A 25,800-nucleotide genomic window follows, 5' to 3' on the forward strand; every position below is an offset into this window, starting at 1 on the left:
CCTGCCTTCATAGGGAGTATAGTCTGAGGAGAGACTGGGCTGTTATATGTGCATTCCCTAGACAGTCAGGAGGAAACATGAGGTGAAGAAAATTACAGAGCTCTGAATGAGTCTCTTTGAACTGATCTGACTAAACCAAAACATTTTCTGCTCTCCCATGTGCAGTGGAAATTTGTGCTCTTTGATGAGGCTTGTAAGAAAAGCAGTTTAAGCTGTTGGCACTGGAAGACTAAGATGCACTAATTTTTTGGAGGCTTCTTAATCAGTTATAGAACAGAAGCTTTAAGTAGTGCACTAAAACTTAACAGGAGCCATTTGAGTGGCAATTCTTGAAATGTTAGAGAAAAATAAAATTTAAAGGCTGAATAACCTAACAGCCAGAGACACTTTTGCAAGCTTCAGATGATCTACTTCTTTGAAGAAGCTCTGAAGCTTACTAGCATACAGATAATGCAAAAAATATTATTATTACAACTTTAAAAAGTACAGCATATGTATATATGGTGAGTACAAGGTGAACAAATTATGTTTAAACAAGTAGAAAATATTGTTTACCTACATTAAATGAATAAAATCCCTTATGTAAAATAGTTTTTTGAGATGAAGGGGCAAGACAAGTACATATTTGGAATTATGTATATAGAATCTCTACTATGAAGGCATGTCAATGCACGTGCCAGAGTAACACTGTCAAAAACCCCACTTTTAAGTTACCGTTAATCTATTCCATTCAGGTATAGAAATATAATGAAAGTCAGCATCCTCAAACCAAATAGCTATTAAGAAATGTAATTTTAAAAAGCTATTAAAGAAAGTAATAAAATATCTGTCAGAGAGAACAGCAGAATCAGGATTTGATTTCCAGTTTTCAGTGTTAAAAAGCAGAATAATACCAAGGAGGTGTAAATATTGCTCACTTGTGAGCATTTTTGGACTGTAAAAGGAAAAAAAATGAGGATGACTTGACAGAGTGTCAACTATTGGATAGTCACAGAAGTTTGAAGAAACAAATAGGACAAGGCAAAGAAATCCAGAGTTTTACCTGTCTAGAAAAACTGGTGTTCTGATATGTGAGCCTTGGCTGTGAATCACAGTATCTTAGAAGTACCATATAAAATTGTCAGCTTTGACAGACAGTATCTCCAAGCTCCAGAACAGAAGAAAATATGAGGTATGGAGCTCTCTGTTTGCACAACATGATCCCAGACTAGTAACAGAAAGACCAAAAATGTAGAATAATCCCCCAAAATAACAAACAAAAATGCAACAGATCATGTGTTATTAACACTTTTGCACTGAAGTAATGCTGATTAAAAAAAAAAAATACCACCCAAGCAAGAGGACAGACCATTTCAGATGACAAATTCAAGCCTCATTGATAACATGCTTTTTAGGCTGGTGTACTTGGTGTCTGGTTGCCTTGAATGAGTTCAATTAGTGTTGCACAATCTGCTTTAAAAAAACTGGGTTTCCCAGGCCTAAATACTGGAGGAATCATCTTGAAAGTACTTTGTTAATCACACAGAGCTGAAAAAGATGTAGAATAAAGTAGGTGCTGTAACTTATCACTGAGCAACGGGACAATTTAACCCAGTCCTGTGCTTACAAGTAAATTGACTGAGCCCAGAAGGAGAGTATGTGAAATCTGGACATTACACTTAGATGAAGAGGAAGTTTTTCTCTTATGTTTAAATTACTTTTGGCAGCTGAATGATGTCTTTTTGTTTGGTTTGGTTTAAGGCGACTGAGTGTCTCTGCAGATATATTAAGTCTGATATGCTGGGATATGGTTTGAAGCTTTTCCTGACTGGCCTGATCAATCATGTTGTCATCCCTAACCTCCAGTGATTGATTAAAAAGCAGAACTCATCAGAAGTGATTCACTATGAGGAGATTATAATCTGACTATTTTACTGAGGTGATATATTATTCGTAGTTTACAATAATTTTGTGGGATTTTTTTCCTAATATGTTCAGTCAGAGCTTTTAGTTGTTTTCAAATTTGAATGAAAAGAAATAGTAAAATTTTCCCATCGTTTCCTTTTTGGATTATTATTTATAGTGGCCATACAAAACTTACAGGTGACAAGAGAATTATTTAAAATATTATGTGACTGAGTGTAATATGCCACAGTTGCAGTGAGGCTTTATCAGTTTTGTTGCAAATGACATTGGCATTTGCAGTGACATCTCAAAACTCAGTTAATCTAATACTTGAGCAGCCCCCTCTCCTAAATAATGTGGAGCTGATGACTTGACAAAAGCGACTTATTAAGACTTTGCAGCAAAAATCTGAAAGAAGAAGATATGGCAGTTATGCTTCTTCTTTCAAATAAGATGTTCTCTTCAGCAAGAATGCCTTGACTATGCTAATATAATGTGCCAGTATCTATGGAAATGTTCATTCCAAAAGCTCCTATTGGCATCAATGAAAAAATGCTGAATGAAGGCAGATGGTGGTGTTTGAGTCTGTGACCTCTGTTTTAGTTCATTTTCTTTCAGGGGAACAAAGTTCCTTATCCACTAATGGTAGAAGTAATGGCTAAGATCTCTGTAAATGAAATAACCAGCAATATTGATAATTTTTCTCTCACTTTCTGATGCATTTGTTTTAGTGACATCCACATATCAGCAAAAGCAATGAGAATATTTCCACTGGTTTCAAAAAGCTATGTATAGGGAACATTTTGCATTAAATAAGAGTTTGTCATATAATCAGTTTTATTCTTTCCCTGGGGAACTCAATTTATTATTAGTCATTTTCTTCTGCCAGTGTGGGTCTTACAGCCAGTGACAGGAACAATGGCAAATATATAGCAATGAAACCATACAAGTTGGCAGAGGCGTGCAGATGCAATTAAATTATTCCAGCTCTTTAAAATAAAATCTGATCCAATATCAGGTTGTCAGTTTGTGTAATCAGTTTCCAGTTTTTAAAAATACACTGCAGTCTTAAGGTAAAGGTCTGATTTAAAAAAAATAGATTGAAATATACCCCCTGATTTCAGAGTGTCTTGTACTTTATATAAAGTTCTGGGAGTAGTCATCTCCAAAGACAATTATGAAAATGAAGCTCCAACTCACCTCAGAATATCAGTAGCTTATTTCTCTATGAATTTATGAAACTTTATGGCACTGGATAAAGTGGCATCTTTCTTCTACAGGATAGACATAGATTTCTAAGTCAAATATTTCTTTCTAGTGGTTCCATTACCTATCAGGTCTATATATGTTATGGTGTTGGCTGAATTTCCCACACAGAGGAATGAACAGGTATGTGTGACAGCAGAATTAAGGCTTGGGAAAAATTGAAGGTTTTGGCTTCTTCCCCTGGAAGACTCAAAACAAAATGCTGAGTTATTATTCTCTTGATTCCTTTTCAGTATTTATGACTGCTACTCTAAGAAATATTTTACTATTTTATAAGGCTGGTATACCTCCAGAAACTAAAGAATGTCAAATGATAAGCCCAAAGAAATAAGATTTTGTCTGTACTGCTATATGAACAGTGTTTTTGAACAGATCAGGAATAATTGATGAATGCTGGAAATTGCCGGGAGAGCGGATATTTTGTAACCACAGTGAGGATTAGCGCACATTTCTTGTAAGAATGAAAACTCATAAAAATTACATCTCCACACTGAAATGGGATACGCTTTAAAAGAAATACATGTGCTGATATATGTGCACATGCAATTGTACATATAAATGCATATATAAAAGACAGCAGGATATAAATAGAGAACATGTGAACACGCGTGCAAGGCCTTTCACCCAGTAGGTATAGTTTTATTATTGTTCTGCCATCAGATTAATGTAATCTTTTTTTCTGGAGTAAATATGAGCTTTCCTGAAGAGGGGAATAGACAAAAATGTGATGTGGTACATTGCACTATAACTTTGTGGTCTATCATATATATATATGTGTATTTATATTTATATAAATATAAATGGTGTACATATGATAGGCATATGCAGACAGTAAAAGTAAAGATTCATGACAAAGCATGTTGCAAGCCCTCTGTTCTTTGTGAAAAATCTATCTGACTCATTTCTCTTCCTGAGAAACAGTCACATGTATGCAATATTGCCTATAATTATCTGCAGGAAAATTTCATTGCATTACCTGTGACAAGGCTGGCAGGCAATGGGACAACTGTCTGAAGCAGAGTGCTTCAGTTAAGTGAGAAAAGAAAAGCAAGGGGTACACTTAATTCCCTAAGTAATGCAGAGATGTACTATGGGCTGTCTCAGCAGCTTCCCAGGAGAGGCTGGGTGCCAGGGTTGCACAGTGCCTGTTGCACCCTTCCTTGAGAAGGAGGATCTGGTGTCTGGGACGCAGAAGCAGCTCTCTGGTGTTTCCCAAATGTGGTCAGTTGCTGGGTGTTTGTATCACGGCTCTGCCTCTTCCCATACCTCCCCCCACCTTGTGGGATCCCCCCATGTGGGATCTTTTTCTGTCAGCACAATAGTGTGTATCATTTCACTGTTTTACTGAACAACCAGTAAATGAAGTGAGAAACACTATAAAAACTATACCTTGATATAAGATATTTCCATCTCAATATGTCTTTGTGTATTTCTGTTAGTCGTTCCATTTTGTAGAGACTAATACAAGCAGATTCCTTAAATTATGGTACGTAAACTCCAGGATACATGGTGAAAGTAAAGTGCACTTATCTGCACTTTAATTGAAATATATTCCTCTGAACTCTTCTGAAAGATGGAAATGATGGAATATCAGTAAGAGTCACTGTAAGAATAACAGATTAGAAAAAAAAAAGTGCCTTTGGTATACCTAAATTCATTTGCTAGTAAAAATTATTCACAGATATTCTTTTTAGAGGGACACTTATGCAAAGCATAACAAGGAATGAAAATATACAAAAATACAATACCTGAAAAGGCCCATTAAAAATCTGAGCTATTATTAAAAACTGTAGCAGACTGCTTGAGAGCACATAATTCTTAAACCATAAGAGTTTTAATATATTAATGAGGTGAAATTATGAGGCTTGTTGCTACTAGGATATGCACTGTTCATGAACTTTCTGCAAAAGCAGAGGAGCTTATAAAACATTTGTTCTGTGCATATGAAAAATAACTGAAGTCAATAAAATTGTTTGGAAATAAGTATATTTGATGTCTAATACAGTGGGGCTTCTTTTAGTAATTTTTTTTCAAGTGAAGATGCATATAGCTCTATGCTGTGTGTGCTTATTGCCTTTTTATGCAATTTCCGCCCTAATTCACCTTTCTGTATCTTTCTCCTGAAATCTCAGGAGTACCTTTGGCCATTTGATTAGGTATCGTGTATCTATTGAAAATAGTACTTCTCTGTGAATTCAATATTTGATGTTGCTTTTATAATCAATTGCTTTTAAAATTGATGGTTTACCCTAAAGTCCATATACACTTGAATATTAAATAATAGTCTTTTATCCTCACCCCTGCTTCTTTTTAGGTAGTTTTAAAGTGTTCTTTGCAAAGGGCAATATATCTTATACATTGTGAGACAATTTACTTGTATGCAAGAGACATAGGTTTCTAGGAGTTTACACAAGCCAGTTAAATTATTAAAATCTATACCATAGATTTTTTTAGAAGAGCTGAGATGGTAGCCAGATCCTTGAGGAAACATAAAAAGATTAATGATGGAGTTCTGCCTGGCTCTCAGATTCTCACTTCCTGAATCATGTAGCAGAAACGTATAAGATGACACATTGGCTCTGGGGAGGGAGCAGCAATGATTTGCCTTATTATTTCACATGTCAGTCATGTAATAGAGCAATATTGTGCCAAGCATTAAAAGAAGAAATTTCTATCTTATCTGTCCTTCAGCTTGAAGGATCATTGCACATACTTCTGGAAAAAGAAGTATGTATTTGCAAATTAGGACCTTACTATAGGTAAGAACAAAGAAATATCTAGATCTTCTGAGACATTCTACTTGCAAGCAAGACAAAATACCAGGAAGTAGAAACAGTGCTCAGTTTGCATATTAATGGCCTTCTGAGGAAGTGCCCTACAGATCACCAGCTCCAGAAAAGAAATTTTGATGGAATTGTTGTGTACTTTCTCCTGCAATGTAGAGCAAAGTTGCTTAATGTTTTTTCAGTCATTCTCAAATGTCTGTACATGTTCCCTTTGTTGTTTGATTGATTTATAGATCTATTTGCGATTTTTGGACTACGAGATGCAGAATTCCAATGAATGCAAAAGGAACTTTGTAGCAGTGTATGACGGAAGCAGCTCGGTGGAGGATTTGAAGGCGAAGTTTTGCAGCACAGTTGCTAATGATGTGATGCTGAGGACAGGCCTGGGTGTAATCCGCATGTGGGCAGATGAAGGCAGTCGAAACAGCCGATTCCAGATGCTCTTCACATCCTTCCAAGAACGTAAGACCCTAATCAATGCGTCTTCCTTTCAGTTTGCTCAATGATACAAGTCCCAAAATCTGTTAATATTTTCTTCATGCAGAGCAGTCACTGAAGTATGTTGCCAAACAAGCTATATAAATATTCAACCAGTTTTTATTCCAAGCATTTTAGCGAGTAATATTTTTTAATTCAGCAGACAGACCACAAGATTCAAAACCAAGAAAGCAGGTACAAGTGGTCATAATTTGTCCAGTCATATAACTGTGACTTTTGTCTGATCCCCGAGCTACATTAAAGTTTTTCCTTACACAACATGGAAAATAATACAACTCTGAAAGTTTTTATCAAGTCAGATCATTTTCTCTGAATTTGGTTTTTTAGACCTCATTATGATATGCATTTGAAGAATACCTTATGATTATTTTAGCACAGCTAGTGGGTGTGTGCATATAGCAGTGAACATATGTGTCAGATATTGTTAAGCAAAGAGTTTAGGTTTTTTTTGTAGCAACAAAAGCTTTCTAAAAGCCTTTCATATTTTGGTTAATATTCTCTTTATGTGCCTTACTTGTGTTTATATTTTTATATGACATCTGGACTCAGATAATAAGCAATATAGCCTGTAAAAAAACCAAAATGTAGTTCAAGCCAGTTTGAGAAAAGAAACAATCAAACAAATCACAAAAATCCCTCAACAAAACCCAATAGCCCCAATCATGGAAAACTATTGACCCAGATAATCCTGTGAAAGACCTGTGAAAGATATCTGTTTCCTTTGATAGGAATAATACATATTTGGCCTCTTTAGAAAGGTGCATTTATTTTCACGTGCTGGTTCATGTTAATTTTTATGTGTTTTTGGTTTGTGTATCATGTGTCTGACAGAAAGAAAGATTTCTTTGTGACTGTCAGTGGCTGGAATTAGAGGCTCAACCCACCAAACACATTCTTCATCTGTATTCTGTGTGTGTGTACCCTGCAATGAGGCAACGAGTCTCTGTCGAGAACAGCCTCCGTAATTCCTTAATTATGGCTCTGATTAAAAAATTTCTGACATTTTGCATGTCTGAAACTGCATGCACCGCTGTACTCTCACACTCATAGCCTTAGGGTGGATTATATTATTCTTGCCTGCAAACCAGACTGGGGTCTAAAAGACACTGAGAACCCTTGGTTGAGATGATACTGCCCTTTTCTCATTTCTGCAACTGGAGCTGTCTTGAATATTCAAGGTCTGATTCATTTTTTTCACAAGGCATCTTGATCTGTTACCTTAGAAACAACTGCATAGACACTGGAGGTTCACAGCATATAAAGAGCTGGAGAGTGAAGCACTATGATGACTAACTTGAAATGAAGGTTTGAATAAGTGTATGTTTGCAAAGCTCTCATATTTTAAAGCATAATAAGGAAAAATGTGGTGTTTTTTTTCTCTTACAATATTCCAAATATATTTACCTGACATGCTACATCTTATGAGTTACTCCTTTCTTGTAAGCAGGTGATAGTTTATACTGAAAAATATTCTGACTCAGAAATTCAAAATACTAACATAATGTGCTTTCTGTAAATTTGCTCTGAAGAGTCATTGCTCACTAAAAGCTGAAAATTTATTAAAAGCTAAATAATACTTTGAATTATGTCTACATAGCCTGCTCATAAATAGTAGAAGATATTGCATCTGTGATTTTAATGCTGGGAATTACCTTTAAAAATTTAAAGGTGATGCAGATGGTATTTTCTGTGTCTTGTAAGCTGTCCCTAAGCGCTGCCCTATGCCACACACTGGTGCTGGCTGTCAGGAGCTGGCTAGAACAGATGTCAGTGAGACACACTCTGAGACACAGCTCATGGCATGTAAACTGCTACGTCGTTCAGCAGTGTGTGGGAATAATTAGATCATCTGCATGGAAGAGAAGGAATGTCAGACCTCATTCAGGGAGATGAGCATCAGGGAACAGACACCTGTGTGTCTATTCAGGGACAAAGAAAGAGGAAAAAAATCTATTTTCTTTATATAGAACTGAGAAAGGAATAAAACAGAAGATTACATTTATGTTGCAGCAACGTGCATGATAAAGAGTGACAAAGTATTTTCAGGTCCTGTGGGAATGACCAGGAGGTGTTGTGATCTGTTGCTCCTATCATTCCTCTCCTCAGTGTGGAGTCAGGCTATTGAGACTGTGAGTATTCCCTTACACAAGTGATATCTTGTGGAAACAAGCTACTAAGCCTGAGCCTGAGCATTGTTTTCTTTCAGTGTAAGTCTATTCAGTGTTTATTCCAGTTGCAGACCCATTTCTTGGGGACTTGACATTTATGCAGAGCAGAGAAATCTTAAAGAGATTTCTTCTATGATTGTTTTTATATGTTTCAATCAGTGTGTTCCAAATCCATTTAAAATATGTATGCATTTTTTGTTGGCATCTAAAAAGTGCTCTTATAAGTTCCCAAACCTCTCACAGTGATTCTTTCAGAGCAGTAGTGCTATAAATATGTCTTAAGGAAAGGCATACAATACATGAGGTTGTTAAATTTCCTGCGCCATAAAATCAGGAATGATTCTCATCATCATCAAAATAGTAGTTGAGCTCTAACTCTTAATAACTGATTAATTCTTAATAGGTGATAATTTATAGTGATGCTCCGATATTTCATTGTCAGCATTATTAAATATTCCAACTGTCATTCTGAGGTTTGACTCTTTGTGTCCTTACATTTTTATTTTTTAAAGTATCTTCTAGCCATGATCATATTTTTGTGCATGGGATTCACTGTTACACTAGATTTTAAATATCCAACAAATTAATATAAGAATCAGTAAAAGATAAACAAAAATCTGGTATATTCAGAAGGTGTCTCTTCATCTGATAAGAAGACTTGAAAAATGAGTCTTTGTTTTCTCACCCACTGACTAAATGTTCATTTCATTTTCCATGATTGAAGAGTGATCTCCAGCCTGATTAATGACAGACATGCTACACCTACAGCTTCTTCAAAGAGCTGCTCCTCAGCAGACACACCTACGCTTTAGCCTAAAAGCAGATTTGTAGAACCAGGGTATATGGCATGAGAGAAAAACCCTCTGTATGCACAGCAGACAAGATGATCACTTTCTCACCTCTGACTGCCCTTTGGTAGCACGGCTTCCTTCTGTGCCCATAACCCATAACCCTGCACCAGAAACCCCAGACCAGAAAGACTTCATTCCTTCTCTTATTGTCCCTTTGAGCTCAAAGTCTGTTTTTAAAGCCCTGCCACATGCAACTTTCATAATGAAGCACAAGTTCTATAGTTCTTATTTTATTTTTATGAAAAAAACCCATATTTGGGCAGGAGTCTAAGGTCATGCTTAGAAGAGTGTTGCCCAACTTGATCAAGTAACAGTACTCAAGTCCTTGTTTACAGACTTGAAGAGGAGCACCCAGCATGGGCAGTCTTTAATGGGGAAGAGGGACTGCAGGTATGGAGCACTAGGGACTGTGATTTTGCAGTAAAGCTAAGGGAAGCGCTGAAAAATGGAATAGCAAGCTCTTTAGTGCAACCTGTGAAGAGGCAGTTTCTCTTTGCAAGGACTTAGGCATGTAAACAGATTGCAGCTTTGCTGGTTTTTCTCTCTGCTTCCACACTAACATTTTAAAAAGAAACCATCGGCATTGGCTTGTTACTGGCGAGCACTCATCTGTGATTTTCTTCCCTTCTGTGCTATTTGCAGCTATCTCTAGTGAAAAACCCTCACTGGTTAAGCATCCCAGTGACTCTCTGATCCTGAACAAAATAATTCTTTGTGGTGCCCAGAGTGTATTAACAGAACACAGGCTGGAGCTCTGAGCACAGGCTCCTGACCTGCCATTCTCTGGTGAGTTTGTATATCAAAAAAGCCCTGAACAAAACAACATGAAACCACATATACGTGTTTTAGTACTAGACTAGATTAGATTATTGATCTGTATATAATAGACTAGATTATTGATCTGTATATAATATTAACTACCCATAAAAGTTACATTTATCTTTCACAGAACTGTCTGAAAGTGACTGAAAAAGCATCAGTATTAAGCCTATCTCATTTTCAAGTTTCTAATAGCTGTATTTTAACAAGCCTTTTTTTTTTATTAGTGGCAAATCATATTCTTGTAGTGCACAGTACTATAGCAATCTTAATAATTTTATAATTTTAATAAAGCAAGTGAAACTGTCATTCAATATATATTTTTCCTTGAAGAGACTGATAGAAAACTTCTTCGGTTTCAAAGATGATTCAAGGAACATGTGAAGAATTTAAATTTTCCTTCTCTCATGGAGGAAAGAAGGTCTTATTTTTCATTTAAGAACAATGGGAAAATCCAAATGATCCATACTTAAAGAAATCGTGTGTGCAGAGCATAAGGCAATGAGCTATCTTGAGGAGAGGAGGAGTAGGTGTGAAATTTCCAACAACTTCAGTGTAAAATGTTTCTCACATCTAACCATTGTTAAGATTTCAGAGTTTTCCCATTCACCCTTAGGAGGAAGCAAGACCTTTCAAAAATGTTATGACAAGAAAGGAAGGGGAGAAAGGAGGGAGAGAGATAGGCCTAAAAATAACAAGTAGGGTAGGACATTTGTCTAAGATTATCCCATCCTGGCCTGAAATCCCTGCCTTGAAACAGGCTCAAAGGGTAAATCCACACAGTTCAATGAAGTACAGCCTAGACACCCAAGCTGGCTGGCTCAGCTAGTTCTCACCCTGGAAGCAAAGGAGCTGCACTAACTGTGGATGGTGCTGAGAAATAGTGAGAAATACACTGGAGAAAGCACTGCACTGAAGAGGAGCAGCCAGGCTGCACACCAGTTCCATAACAGATCTGCTTTTAGCTCCATCTTGTAAAAATATTTTGGCTTGCCCATGACTCCAGTTGATCTCCAGAGTATCCTGCAATGCCCAGCAAAATGATTCTTAATGCACAGAAATAGTGTGTTTTGTTACTTATGTAATAATATCACAATGATATAATAATTATTAATAACATGGAATATTTAATTTCTATACTGCTTTACAAATTCTGTAATTTTATAGTATAAAGTGGACTGCCTTACTTGTGACTATTTATTTTGTTGTCTGAGCAAAACTAGTATAACTTTTAAAAAATTTAAATTATGACTGCTTTTATTTCATGTAGCTTTGTAAGGACGGCATATGGAAGAACAGTTAATGCACTTTATGTTTCTCTGCCTTAGGGCTATTCAGGATTTTTTTTTAAATAAATTAAAAAGTATAGATTATGGGCACATGCATTTCTAAAACCTTCCTATAGTAAGAAAATATAGTCTACTATATTGGTTCAATTTTTAAGAATTTTGAAAGCAGTAACCTTCAAATACCAAACGGAAGCTTTTTTGAATACCATGGTGGAAACCTTCTGGAAATACGAAAAATATAACAATCTCCTAATTTGTACTAAAACAGAACATATTTACATATGTTCAGATGTACTAGAAACAGAACATAATTTCTCGGTAACATAAAGAGGATTGTTACTACACTTGGGATTTTTAAACATAGGTTTCCTATACCTGAAAAAGATTGGGATAGCACGTCTATTCTTGTTAACATACTTGCTTTTATATATTCTAGGATGAGAGCACCATCTTGTGTTCAGTGTAAATAGCTGTTGCAAAGCAGGAAATGTTGCATTATAATGAATTCAAGAACTATAAAATTTGTTTGTATATTAAGATATAATATAGTCTTACACATAGCACTCACAGCCATAAAAAGAAAATATTATCATTAAAAATAATGCAGAATGAAAATGTTTGGTATTTTTAATATTGTATATATGCTTTTATAAAAACTATTATTTTTTATAAAAATAATTATTGTTTCAATTAAAAACTAGAAAAAGAACCTTTCATAAAATTTGTCTTTAATTATTGATTTAATTTAGAATATAGTATTTTCATGCTGTAAAAATCAAAGAATTCATTCAAGATTTTATCAAAATATATCAGGTTGAATTATATGTGTAATTCAAATTTTCTTGGTTGTGTTATAATCATTATGAATCGTTCATCGTTCTGAATATGATCTCTTACTTCTAGGCCAGTGCCTTGGTACAGCTTGACTCAAGGCACTTTTGAGACACAGGAGAAATAATACAATTTCTAGTGTGTTCCTAGCTGTTACTTTTAATCTAAATATGAAGTCAGGGTTTTCTTAGAGAGCCATGGAAGGGATGGAAGGGACTCTAGGATATGGTCTGTCCAATTCTTTTGCTCTAAGCAGGGTCAGCTACAGCAGGTGGCTCAGGGCTGTGCCCAGCTGGGTTTTGAATATCTACTACAGTGGTGGAAACAACACAATCTCACATGGCAAACCAGCTCTTGCACGGTGTTTGACCAACCTCAAAGTAAAAGTTATTTCCTGCATTTAAAGGGAATTTTCTATATTTCCTTTAGTGCTCATTGCTTCCTGTCTTGTCACTGGGCATTGCTGAGAAGAGCCTGGCTCTGTGTTCTTCACTCCCTCCCAGTGGGTGTTTGGATGCATTGGCAAGAGCCTGCTCAAAACAGTCCCAGCTTTCTCAGCCTCTCCTCTCACCTCCAGTATCTCAAGCCTTTAAAGGCCTTCATGGTCTCTTCCTGGGCTCACTGCAGACATCTGTGTCCCTTGTGTGCAGAGGAGCCCAGAACCTGACACAATGCTGCAGATGTGGTCTCTCCAGTGCTAAATAGAGGGGAAGCATCAAACCTCTCAGCCTGCTGACAATTCTGTTCTTAATGCAGCCCAGGACAGTGGTGGCCTTCTTGGCCACAAGGGCACATTGCTGGCTCAAGGTGATTTTCAAGGTGACCTTATTGCATACCAGAACCTTTTCTGCAAGCTTGCTTTCTAGTTGGTCAGTCCCCAGCACGTACCAGTGCATGAAACTTTCCTCCCAAGGCACAGGACTTTACATTTCCTTTTGTTGATCTGCTTGAAGATCCTGTTTGCCCAGCTCATTGAGGCCTCAATAAGCAGGGCTTTTCAGAGATAGTTGAGTGGCTTCACAATGATGTGAGTCACCTACTAGGGGCATCACAATAGGACCTGGGAGTTCATGCCTGTCCAGTTGATTGAACCTTCCCTAACTTAGTCCCTTCCACTCAGAGAAGTCATATTTCTGCTGGGATCATGCTGCCCTACTGCCACCACTTATATGTATCCTTTCTAACTTTGAGATTAGTCAGGAGCTCGTTGTCCATCCATAACTGCTACCTTCATCTGATTTTCGGGCACTCCAGATATTCCACTGCTGAGCTTGGAGGAGGTGATCTTACAGAATCAACCAACTCTCCTCGAACTTGTATCCTTCCAGGACTACCTCCCATGGCATTTGTCCACCCATACCCCTCAACAATGAACTTTTGCTCTTCTGAGACCCAGAATCATGATTGTGCTTTTTGGTTTGTTTTTTCTTTGAAGCATCCCAAACTCCATCATCTCATGCTCCCGACATTCACCTTCCCAACTGATACCTGTTTATAAAAGTATGAGGAACAGCAGAGCTACCCTCATCAACTCTGTGATTAGCTGTGTCAGGAAGTTATCAATGCACTCTGGAAACTTCCTGGCTTGCTTGTATCCTGCTGTGTTGCCCTCCTCAGATATCACATGGTTCAAATCCCCATAAGGACCAGGGCCTGTGATCATGAGGCTACTTCCAGCTGCCTGAAGAAGATTTCATTGACTGCTTGTTCCTCATCAAGTAGTCCAGACACAAAGTACAATATTGGTAGCTTTCCACTGGGCTTTCCACTAATCATGACCAAAAAGTCACTCGGCTCCTCACTTGGGTGAGCTCTCTGCATTCCTGCTCTCCTCTCATATGAAGGGCATTTATATAGTGATGGGGAAGACCATGGAGTGATAGAGGACAGCTTCTGGTGTGTGGAGAGGTTTGTGCTGCTTTATCTAGTTGAAGTTAATGATAGTAGTTGTTTCCTTTTGTGAAAACATCTACAGGCTTGCTGTCACATACTTCTTGATTCCACTGTCATGCTGGGTTCTGTAACAGCTTTAAGACTGCATCAGGACCAGATCCATCTTGCTGTGAAAGAATCTGGTTTACCATCAGTTCATTTATCTTTTTTGTATTACTAGAATGCCCTTGATGTAGCATTCCAAGACTCCTTTGCTGTGCCTTTTTTTGGGCAAGAAAGCAAATTTTTCCAATATATAACAGGACTGACAAGTTTTCAGCTACGCTTTATGCTTTCATTCATTCCAACAGAATACCTTAATTAGAGTAGGGAAAACATTGTCCAGTTTAATCACTCTGCGTTCATGGGACCACAGAGAGAACCTGGCTATTTTAATTTTACAAACATAAACAAGGGGGGGTTGTTTGTCATTAGTTTTCTGAATCTTACATTTGAGTTTCTCTCATGCTAAACTTGCTGTGCGGGTTCTGAAATTGCTTTGCTTCACTATTCATCTTGTTTTGACATTTATTCACATACCATTTTTTTTCTCCACCATTCAATAGCACAATTTAAGAAAACGTAAATTTCCATTCTTTTTTTCTCTCCTTTCTCTTGCTTTTCGTTTCCAGATGTCCCTGTCACCTTTTTGTAGAATTATTCCTTCTTAAATCTGAAAAAAGGTCTTTTTTATTGCTCTTTATTTTTCTCTCATCTATGAAAAATTTTCTAGTATTTTTTCATTTGATAGAAAATCTCACTATTTCTTTTAGTGCAGAATAAAATAACCAATTGACATTGTTTTTTCCCGTAGATGCCTCTCTGTCTTATTTTCACTTCCTTGCTGCCTTTCTTTAGTTGTTCTTTTCTACTTATCACCACTATACTTCTGAATTCAGACAGCACTCTGTCCTTCTGACTTCACTTCTAAGATCTTTCATTCCACTTGGAATGTTTTTTGGCATTTTGGTTGGGTTTTTTTTGTGTTTGTTTGGTTGGTTGGTTGTTGTTTTTTTTTTTCTTTGTGGTTTTTATCGAATAACCGATCTTAATCCCGCAAATGTTTGTTTGTTTGCTTTTTTTTTTAAATATTTCCCAATTTTTCCTGTGTTACTCCTTGAAGTTCCTCTGTTTGATATTTGGGTCTTTTTTTGGATGCACTTTGTATTTTGAATGGATGCCTCCTTAAATCTTCTTAGGTTTCTCACCTCTTTTTACTCAGAGTAGGCAGTGAGACTGTTCCTGCATGTGGGAAACATCCTAAAAGATCCTCACCCTGCCTGGAAACAGGGATTGCACCTAGAGTGTGAAAGGACGATTATGCCTTTGATGTGTTATCTGTGTGATGTGTCACATCAGGATGTGGCACAGCATCCTCCAGGCTCAGTCTTCATTGTCCCCAAATGACAGCAACAGATAGATAAGGACTGTCCCTAAATATCCTCCCTTTCTAATATTCACATGTGCTCTTCTGATCTGCTCAGCATAAAGTAGAATCCTTTCTGTAACAAACTTAAAATGTGACCAGGCTCCCTGCACTTCAAGAGATGGTAAAACAGATTTGAAAACAAAAATTGAACAGTGGGCAGGCTGCTTGATGTCTTCTGGCTAAGAGATACAGTATATGTATAGTGTTTTATCTGAGTAAGTGGTTACATATTTGGGGTGTGCTTTTTGATTTTGATGGCGTTTATTCTTTGCTTAACACACCGTAACTGCTCCTAATATAACAGTTATGGATATCTTAACTTAAACACTTAGTGGTAAGTAGATTTATTGACATGATTTATTGAGTCATACAAATCCTTTGTTTTGTCCTTCATTTGCAAGCCACTAAACCATTCTCTCTGCTATGCATTTATGTTGTCATAGGAACTGCTTCTAAAGTTGCAGAGGAGAACAATTTCCATGAAGTATCAAACTCAAAGTATCAGTAATATCAATAATATGAGCGTCATAATGCTTTCTGATTAGCTAGGAGTCTTAGTTTATTGTTTATCTCTCCCTTAAAAATAATTATAATAACACTTTTGGGTTGCTTGAAGTAAAAAAATACATAAGGAGTTCATTTTTGACAATTTAACACTGACAAAGTTTGTAGCTCTTCTAAGTTACAGAAGTCTTTCTTGTTTAAAGAAGAGATATGAGGAATAATTTATCTCTACTATATTATGCACTTTTGGAGCAATAGTTTCACAACCCCAACACCTAATGATATCCCAATACTTCCATAAACACCACAGTTTAACAGCATCTTCAGTACCTTCCAGAGACTTTCAGGTGGTTTCTTCACAGTAATAACACATGGCCATCAGTAACACCATTTTCCTGCAGCTTTAATCTACATGATTCTTCTAGGCCACAGGCTTCAGGGATGCTGAAGACTCTTGTGCTTTATCTTCATACTCGTGATTGAAAGGTGGTTCTTAACTGCAGCCTTTTTTATGGCTAAAAGGTTTTTAGAATAATTTTGCTTTTTCTGTGTGTAAATGGTCAGACACCATTGATATGTACTGTCAAGTACATATCTTCTTTGAGTCACAAAAATTTTCTTATAAAATTGAAGTTTCAGCAAAAACTTTAGAAGATGTTATCTGTCACTCATTGGATCAGTCTGGGATACAGTTAACTCTTTTCATAGCAGCCCATAGGGTGATATGTTTTGGATTTGTGGATAAACTTGATAACACATCGGTGACTTCCCAACAATATTTGGAATCCAACATGCTGCATGCAGGAGAGTCATACTAGAGGAAGGTTCAGTCATTTTAGACAAATCTGAGAACCTCCTGCCACAGAATAGTAAAGAGTTTGTGACTTGACTGCTCTCCAATGCTGCATATCAAATATTTAAATGCACAAGGAATACATGTTGTACAGCTTTGTCCTATTATAGAATACGTGTCCACTCCTACATGTGTTTGTAGAGGAGAGCTGAATGATTTCCTAATTTAAAATCATTTATTATTTCTCTCATTTTTAGCCCCTTGTGAAGCCAACACATTCTTTTGCCACAGTAATATGTGTATAAATAATACACTGGTCTGCAATGGACTCCAGAACTGTGTGTATCCCTGGGATGAAAACCACTGCAAAGGTAACAAGTAGAATTGAAAAAGTTGTCATTTGCACTGCATGAGATACAGCATATCATCTTCAGTTTCTTGCCAAGTATGTGTCAAATGGGTGAAAGCTCAGGAAGAGTCATTCAGAGAGAGCATACATTAAGCAATAGAGAAAATGAAGGAAGGTAAAAGAATGCCAGTGGATTTTACTTTCAGCGTTTTCATTTTTTTCCTCTGGTGTTGCATTGGTTGTGTCCTGCTGTCTGTTTATGCACTTCTGGGAGGCTTTCTGATCACTTGGTCTCACTTTTCCATACAATTTAAAGTATAATTAAATGTAATATTCTGGTTCCTTTGCCATAGTTGCCTTTGTAGTGGAGTAATATATGAGTAGCAAATGTCTTTTACCTGTATGCTATGCCCATAATAGTAGTCTTGTAAAAGAAGGTGGAATTAACACTGTAAGAAGGCAACCAAATCTACCTATAATCTAGTGAAATTGAAGTGCAAGGAACAAGTTTGTAAATACTACATCTGGAAATCAGATGTAATTTTTATTTCATAGGCAGGGAGTGATGTTCCTATCCATGTACGGACAATGGTTTCTAAATATTTCTGTGGTTCTGTTACACAAACCACACAAACAAGCCCCAAACCAGCATGTGTGTTGTCTTCAGGGAAAGGAGCTTAGCAAACTTACATTGCAGGCTAGGAAGACAGTTCACTTCTGTCTTGTATCCCCCTGTCTCCCCCCTACTGCAGATTTGTTCCTGAAAGCATGGGATATGCCAAATTTAGGAACCAATCAAGAAAAAAATTCAGAATGAAGTGGATTAGCAGTCAGCCCATAAATCTACTGAAGCCTGTAGAATCCTGACCAGCAGTGAAATAGCGTAAAACACAAATGAAAACATACACTTCAAAAGAACACAGCTAAACTGTGGCACAGCATAATATTCTTCAAAGAAACTAAACAGACAATTGGGAAATTGTTATTCATTCTCTAGTTCTTCACAATAGAGGAAAACAGAAAACCTTCATCACTCTTCAATTTCCAGAATGATTTTTATCTTTCCTTCGTCAAGTATCTTTTATCGGGTCTTGTGCATTTATCCTCTCTCGTTTTTCTGACTACAAAAAGGAGATTTGCTGATTCCAGCAAAAATGTTGTTTGCTGCAGTGTTGCTTTTCCTAACTCTGCTTTTTCTCCAGAGTATGTGTCAGTCAATTAGAGAAACACTGAGTGAATCTGCAAGCTTAGACAATGATCTACTGAAGGGTTATTTTTTGGTAATTAGGAGATTTTGAAGAGATGAATGTTACTGTTTTGGTGCCAATAATTTCCATTTCAAAGGCTTTTTCTTAATTCCTTTTATATATCTTGGGTTGCCAGGAAAAATTGCACTAAACTGGGTGTTGAGACTTAACTACAGTTATCTTGCTATGCCTGAGAGAGACTGATGCAAACACTTTCAACTTGAATTTCTACAAGGCTCAGTCACCATCTTGTGCCTGCAGCCTTGTGAAAGCCAATCACAGAGAAAGATGCACAAGAGGAGAGGGAAACTGGTTTTATTTTATTATTTTACTGCATTTTTCTGCCTTATTCACAACACAGAATTTGCTGACTAACTTATTAGAGGCTCCTGAGCAAAGGGTAGTAGGTATGATGAGCTTTTGGATTTTTATGCCTGTTTAGAAAGGTTTTGGTAATTAATGGGGGGGGGGAGGGGGGAGGGAACAGAAATAACTTGCACAAATTTGGGGTTTTTTTCCTTTCTGAAATCTAAATTTGAATAACTTTTCTATTTTCTCCTGATTTAGCTTTTTCATTGAATGCTGCCAAAATTCCCACTCAGCTTACAAATATTAGACTCAAATCCTGTAAAATCTGTTTCTTTCATAGGACCTAATGTCCTAGCTGCATATATTTACTGGGAGAGAGAGAAAATAATGAAGAGAACATCTGTAAAAGTCTTGGGGGCTTTAGCAGCTAAATGGAGTTCAGAGGTGACACTGAAGCCATCTGCTTATTATGGTGGTTGTTTTTTATAAAAAAGCAAAATAATTATTTTATTTAATTAAACTTGCAAGATACCCTGAATAAATAAGTTTCGGAGAGAATAGGCACATAAAGGATTTGTGTGTTGCTTATTTGGCTTTCACAAATATCTGATTTCTTCCCCTTTTTTGTTGGTGAGATTGATTAAGTGAACTCAGAAATAGACTAGGCTCAGCCTTGCAGTAATCTGTGAATCCATCATAGTTGTTTTTATTCTTGAACTGCAATTAATGCTCTTTTTTTTTTTTTTTTTATTCCCTGTTGCACAGAAAAAAGAAAAGCAAACCTATTGGACCAACTTACCAATACCAGTGGGACTATAATTGGGGTGACTTCTTGCATTGTGATCATCCTCATTGTTATCTCTATTATAGTACAGATCAAGCAGCCTCGTAAAAAATTTGTCCAAAGGAAAGCAGACTTTGATCAAACAGTGTTCCAGGAGGTGTTTGAGCCTCCTCATTATGAGTTATGCACCCTTAGAGGGACAGGGACTACAGCTGACCTTGCTGACGTTGCAGATGACTTTGAAAATTATCATAAACTGCGGAGATCCTCTTCAAAATGCATTCATGACCATCACTGTGGATCACAAGTGTCTAGCATTAAGGGCAGCCGTAGTAACCTCAGCACAAGAGATGCTTCTGTCTTGACAGAAATACAACCCCAGCCTGTAAAACCACTCGTTCAGCCCATGAACAGGAGAAACATCCTTGTAATGAAGCATAGCTACTCACAAGATGCTGCTGATGCGTGTGAGATAGACGAAATTGAAGAGGTGCCAACCACAAGTCACAGGCTGTCCAGACATGATAAAGCTGTTCAGCGGTCAGTATCAATAGATTTTTGATGAAGACTAACTATTGTGTAAGGACTTGATTGCCCAAATGTATTCACTCTTTGATCAGTAAAGACATATTTTCTTTCTTCTTTATTTATTGTTTAAATTTCTGTTTCCTGATAGCACATGCCATTATATTATCTATTTCTGTCTCTCTTTCTCATCTCTGCTCCTCTTTCCTGAAGGACCCTGTATCTCTGTTTTACCTTTCTGCTTTCTTTCTTTCTTTTTCTTTTACTGTTTTACAAATATCCCCATGCATACACACACAGGTCGACAGAGAACAGCTACAATTTTTAAAAACCAAAGAAGACTGTGTGAATTTAGATTTTTGGAACAGCCACATTACATTTCCTTGTAACTGAAGTGGCCTTGAATATCACCCACTGTTGGTCTAACCATCTCTAAACAAATTCATCAATAAATAAAAGATACTTGTATCCATTTCAATGCATGATGCAAGAATGAGGAACACAGTCCTGGGGTAAGAAAACCCTTTTCCTCATGGCACATTATCTTTTCTATAATGAATGACAGTGTTTCCAAAACTTTACTGTATCTGTTCCATTATTGATCGCAGTATTTTGGTTTGTCAAATAAACATGGATAGACAGATTAGAACATGAGACAACATAATGAACACATATATATTTACATATAAAAATGAATTAAAGGGAATATTTCTAATCAATAAAAAAGAAAAATCAAGCATAATATTTTTAATAAAAGAGCTATTTTTTCTGTATATTGCAATTTGAATCACTGTAAATATGAACAATTAAAAGTTTACAAGTAAAAGAAAAAGAAAACAAAAAAATTTATGAACAATTTACTTGAAAAAGAATACATAACCCTTTTTTAATATATTTGTGTTTTCTCTTGCATGCATTATTTGTGCATTTCTTGTTACAGTTTACATGCCCTCCATATTTTCTTTGCACATTAAGGCATTTCTTTCTCTTAAAAAAAAAAGACAGTTATTTGGTTATTTTAATCCAATTGCATGTCTATGTAAATTACTTCATGAATATCTATCAGATTATCAAAGTTTCCTGTTTATAAAGTATCTATATGCATATATTTCTTTTCTCCTATGCAAACACTATTATTTTGAATGAAATAGCCATAACATTCCAGGTTCTGCCTCATTGGGTCTCTAAGCAAACATGAGTCTGAGTACAACACAACTAGGGTCTAAGAGAAAAACCTGAGGTAAGTAAACATATCTGTACAGCAATTGAACCATCTGTTTCTTTCCATTTTATTTGTTACATTGCTAAAATGCATATTAGGTCTCAAATTGTGTGTCATCTTGTATGGAAACAGGTTTGAATCTTAAAAAAACTGAAAGCCAGATGACCACTTTAGCATTGCAATCTAAACAAAATCTGTTAATTCCTTGTTCTTGACAGAATTGCAGCCAGCTCTTTGCAAGAACTGTCTTAATTCCAGCTGCGTAATAGAGTCATGTGCTTTGCATGGCTTTTGCATTTCATTTATTTATTTCTTAATAATTATTTATGGAAATAAAAGTTAGAGCCCCAGCATGTGACATAGAATGTAAAACTTGGCCATTTAATTCAGGTCAGTAAGATGTGGAACTATGTGTTTTCAGTTAATTTTTTTTCATCCAATCTTGAGAAGTGTTGGGGGAAGAGTGTGCGTTAGTATTGATAAATTTAGAGGTTCTGTAGCACTAAGGTTAATATTTCAAATTAAACTTACTTTTTGGAAAATTTTCTTAGACTTTTCTTTTTGCATAATTTTTATCAGCATTTAATAAGCATAATTTCAGATGTTTATAATGGAGCTATGAATAGCTGCTAGTCTGTCAGTTTATATATGTGTATATATAAACATAGATATGTGTATATATGTTTTTATGCGTATATATGTATAAAACAATTTTACAGTGAAATAATCCATTAATGTTTTTTTTCCTCAGAGAGAGCATATTTTAACTTAGTTGTGATTTCAGAAAACTATTCATGCAGTCATGCAAACTCTGAATGGAAAAATCTATAATGAACTATCTCAGCTCTCTGAAAGAGAGAGTGGACAATTTTCCAATTTAATTTATTGCCTTTATGCAAACCTAAGTAGTATAGACATATCTTACCTCCTTAGCAAGATATTCCCATTGCACAAAAATACATTTCTTTTTTAATTTGGTTTCTGGCCACAAAGTGCTCCTTAGTTATTAAATATATTTGCAGATTTGCTGGAAACTTGAGGAAGAAATTAGTTCCTGAGATTGTCCTTTTATTTATTTATTTATTTAAAGTCATAGTTTTATTTAAGTTGATCTGTGTCTGTTATTTACTTCTGTGTTGCGTGATATGTGGAAGAAGATTTACATTGAACTTTTGTTATATGTACATTGTTTTCATTATATAGACTGCTTGACATAGTGCGCTCCTGGGTGATTTTGAACATGCTACAGTGAAATGTGAAACTATCGTCCTTGGAAACACCAGCTAGAGGTTTTACGGACTCTGACCAGCTATTCTCTTATCATGAAAAAATTCAGCAGTGTTGAGTAAAATTACTAGAAGGCAATAAGACTTTGGTTATTACGCTTATCAGTCATTTATCTTTTTGGTTTTCTCTCTTCTTTTTGTTGCAAGTAAAATTCCCAATTTCAGGAACAATTTATTAAAATCAGGTATTTAGCCATTCATAATCACTTCAATAGAAACGTTTGTTGGATCAGCATCTAGCAATATGACTGAATTTGACATTGAGAAATTAATCTGCATGTATGTTACTGAATATTTGAGTTGGCAAAAATCCCTTTATTAGATACATTGTAAAAAGCATGCATTCACAGTTATTGCTGTTACTGTTCCATTTCTGTGTCATATGCTTGCTACTTGTAACTTTTATATAAAAATACATAAAATAATGTATAATAATTTCGTACTTTGAGTTTAATGCAATGTTTTCTTTTACCTAATTTACCAATCCTCAGGAGATTAAGCTCAAAATGTAGTTTCTAGGAACTTGAAACACCGATAGAGCAGAGAAACAACAGTCTCTCATCCCTCAATTACTGAACAGAATACATTAATTTTTAAAATTTAAATGAATTCATAATAGGTTGATCACCTAATTTCAGTTAAAAGGTTTATGATAATCTATGTATTCCATTCTGTACTCTTAACTAATTTATTTCCATGGCAATTATTAGGAAGTTTGCTTCAGTACAGTAGAGTAGCAGATTTTTATCTGTTACACAAATCTTACGGTTGCATTCAAACTTTAGAAATACAGACACAAACCATTTCCATATGTAAGATGAAATTATGTTTGTAATTCAAGCTGTAAGTATTAATAGCCAACATGAAAATCAAAATTGAGAGGTTACGTTTTTATAGAATTACTATAGATTGAAGAGTCACTAGTATGTAAAGTTGAAAGCCTCCTCATCTAAGAACTCAATAGCCATGCATAAAATCATAGTTTCATTATCTATTTAAAGTCTATCTTTCAAGTTCTCTTCTAAAACAAATCTCAGCTCCTTCTGAATTATCTTGCGTCATTCATGGTCGTTAGGTTTTCTGCATAAAAATGTTGCTAGATTTACTAGAAAAATTGTAAAGAATTCTATCTATGTTCCTAAACTATAAGTACATGGGGAAAAAAGAAAACCTAAAAGACTAACATAAAAAAATAAGGTGATTATATGAGCTATTTAAATATATAATATATAATTTGCATAATTAAAATACAGAAAATCTGATTTCTAAAACTGTGACATAATAGTGACATAGGAAGACAGGTTTCAGGTATTTGACTACTTTTATATTTACAAGGTATTTTACAACTATTTTTTACCTTGAATAATTTGTTTGTTTTTGCATATTATCTGAAAAACAGTCCTCTGTCTTCTGCAGTCATTGAGTCATTGAGTCATCCCTCAGTTACATGGGTTTGCAGCATGCACTAATGGTTCATTTCCAGATCAGTATGTCTTCACAATTTCATATGATTTATCACTGTTTTTTTCCTTAACCTTTCCAAGTCCTAGCTCATCACCCTTTTTTTAAGTATATGTTAAGATATTTGCCACATCCATGCTTAAAATGGATGCACCCATGCATCCTTTATAAAATAAAGGCAGAATTAAAGGCTTGTACATGAATAGATATTTAGTATTGGAGATAAAATAAGGAAAAATCTAAATATGAATTCAGCTTTGAATTAATTATATTGTTCACACAGAAAAATGCTGAACTTGTTTTTTAAAGTTGCTGTGTAATTATATCTAAGTGCCTAAATCCCACTGTAACAGAGTTGGTGTAGTCCCTCCTAGACAAGTACACAATAAAATTAATTTTAAGGTTTTTCCAGTGAAGCGTTAACTGAAAGAACTGAACTGGAGAAGACATGGATATTAATAATTATATTGCATGCACACCCTTGCTTTCTTTTAAAAATATCTAATTGTGCCACAGAAAAAGGAGGGAGAAACATAAAATGCTGTGTAAATGGAACAAGTCAAGCAAAGTGAGAATATTAATGAATGATCCAGGAAATTCCTTTAGAAACATAGTGCCTAATAGCTAGGTATAGCCTAAAACAAAAAACATTGTAAGTATAAAATACATGTGTACGGGGGTAACAGGGTCAAATTATATCTATTCAAAATATCAACAAAAATTAATTCAAACACAGATAAAATGCTATAATTAAAATATTTAATTTCCAGTAATTGAATTCTTTGTATAGTCAGTGTGAATAATAGCCTAGTCCACTATACCGCAAACAGTAAAGAAAATATTTGCTTCTTATCACACAACAGTAGAATATCTTAATGTGATCTATGAAACTCAAAATATTAAAATAAAAGGGGTTGCTGCTGGGAGTAAATACTTTTCCTTTCCTATCAGTAATTTTCATTATTATAAATCCACTTGTTTAAAACCAGAAAGAAGTTCAAACAAGCTTTAAATTGTATGGAAAGGAAGTTTGGGTTAAATTTACGCAGTTGTATGTGTTAAGATTGTATTACACAATAAATTACTGAGGATTAGCTGAGCTGCTAGTCCTAGCCGCATGCATTTTACCTCATGTTTGCCTTAAACTAAAACTAAGAATTATATTTTCTAGATAATTTTGGTTTGACTGGTGCAATGAGTGTGATCTACAGCTATGTTGACAGTATGGTTATTTCTTACATACCTTCTAAAAATGAGGTTTTGTTATCATAGTGCATTGAAATATTGTTTATAGTTTTGTGGTCTGTTTATTTTTTTCCTCCATGGATGTAGTATTATGGATATACTTTTCTTTGTGCATGATAGTTGAACAGCCACATCCTACATTTTTTCTCTGCTCCAGGAAATATGGTCTTTGCAATTTGTCAAGGACTCTCTGCAGCATCATTTAAAAAACTCAGGAAGTTCATATTGTAAATCATCCTCATTTAAACTTTTTCTATCTTCACAATTCTAAAAACAGCTTGGGGAAAAAAAGACTCTGATAAATGTTTGCACCTTATCCTTC

The 25,800-nt window shown here is 35.6% G+C and overlaps 1 protein-coding gene across 2 annotated transcripts in view; it reads left to right on the top strand.

Annotated features, from left to right (window-relative positions):
- Positions 1-25,408, top strand: part of NETO1 (neuropilin and tolloid like 1) — a 64,227-nt gene extending 38,819 nt beyond the window's left edge. The window contains exons 7-11 of one of the 2 annotated variants that reach the window (XM_005419358.3): positions 6,170-6,398; positions 17,308-17,421; positions 19,721-20,279; positions 21,430-21,504; positions 22,690-25,408. In XM_005419358.3, coding sequence (XP_005419415.1) covers positions 6,170-6,398; positions 17,308-17,421; positions 19,721-20,279; positions 21,430-21,490 — 963 coding nt within the window. In that variant the 3' untranslated portion in view covers positions 21,491-21,504; positions 22,690-25,408. The remainder of the gene's footprint in view (positions 1-6,169; positions 6,399-17,307; positions 17,422-19,720; positions 20,280-21,429; positions 21,505-22,689) is intronic. The other variant, XM_031055676.1, reaches the window with a different exon arrangement.
- Positions 25,409-25,800: the final 392 nt, after the last annotated feature.

Source organism: Geospiza fortis, unplaced genomic scaffold (genome assembly GCF_000277835.1).
Source record: "Geospiza fortis unplaced genomic scaffold, GeoFor_1.0 scaffold206, whole genome shotgun sequence".
Classification (NCBI taxonomy): domain Eukaryota; kingdom Metazoa; phylum Chordata; class Aves; order Passeriformes; family Thraupidae; genus Geospiza; species Geospiza fortis.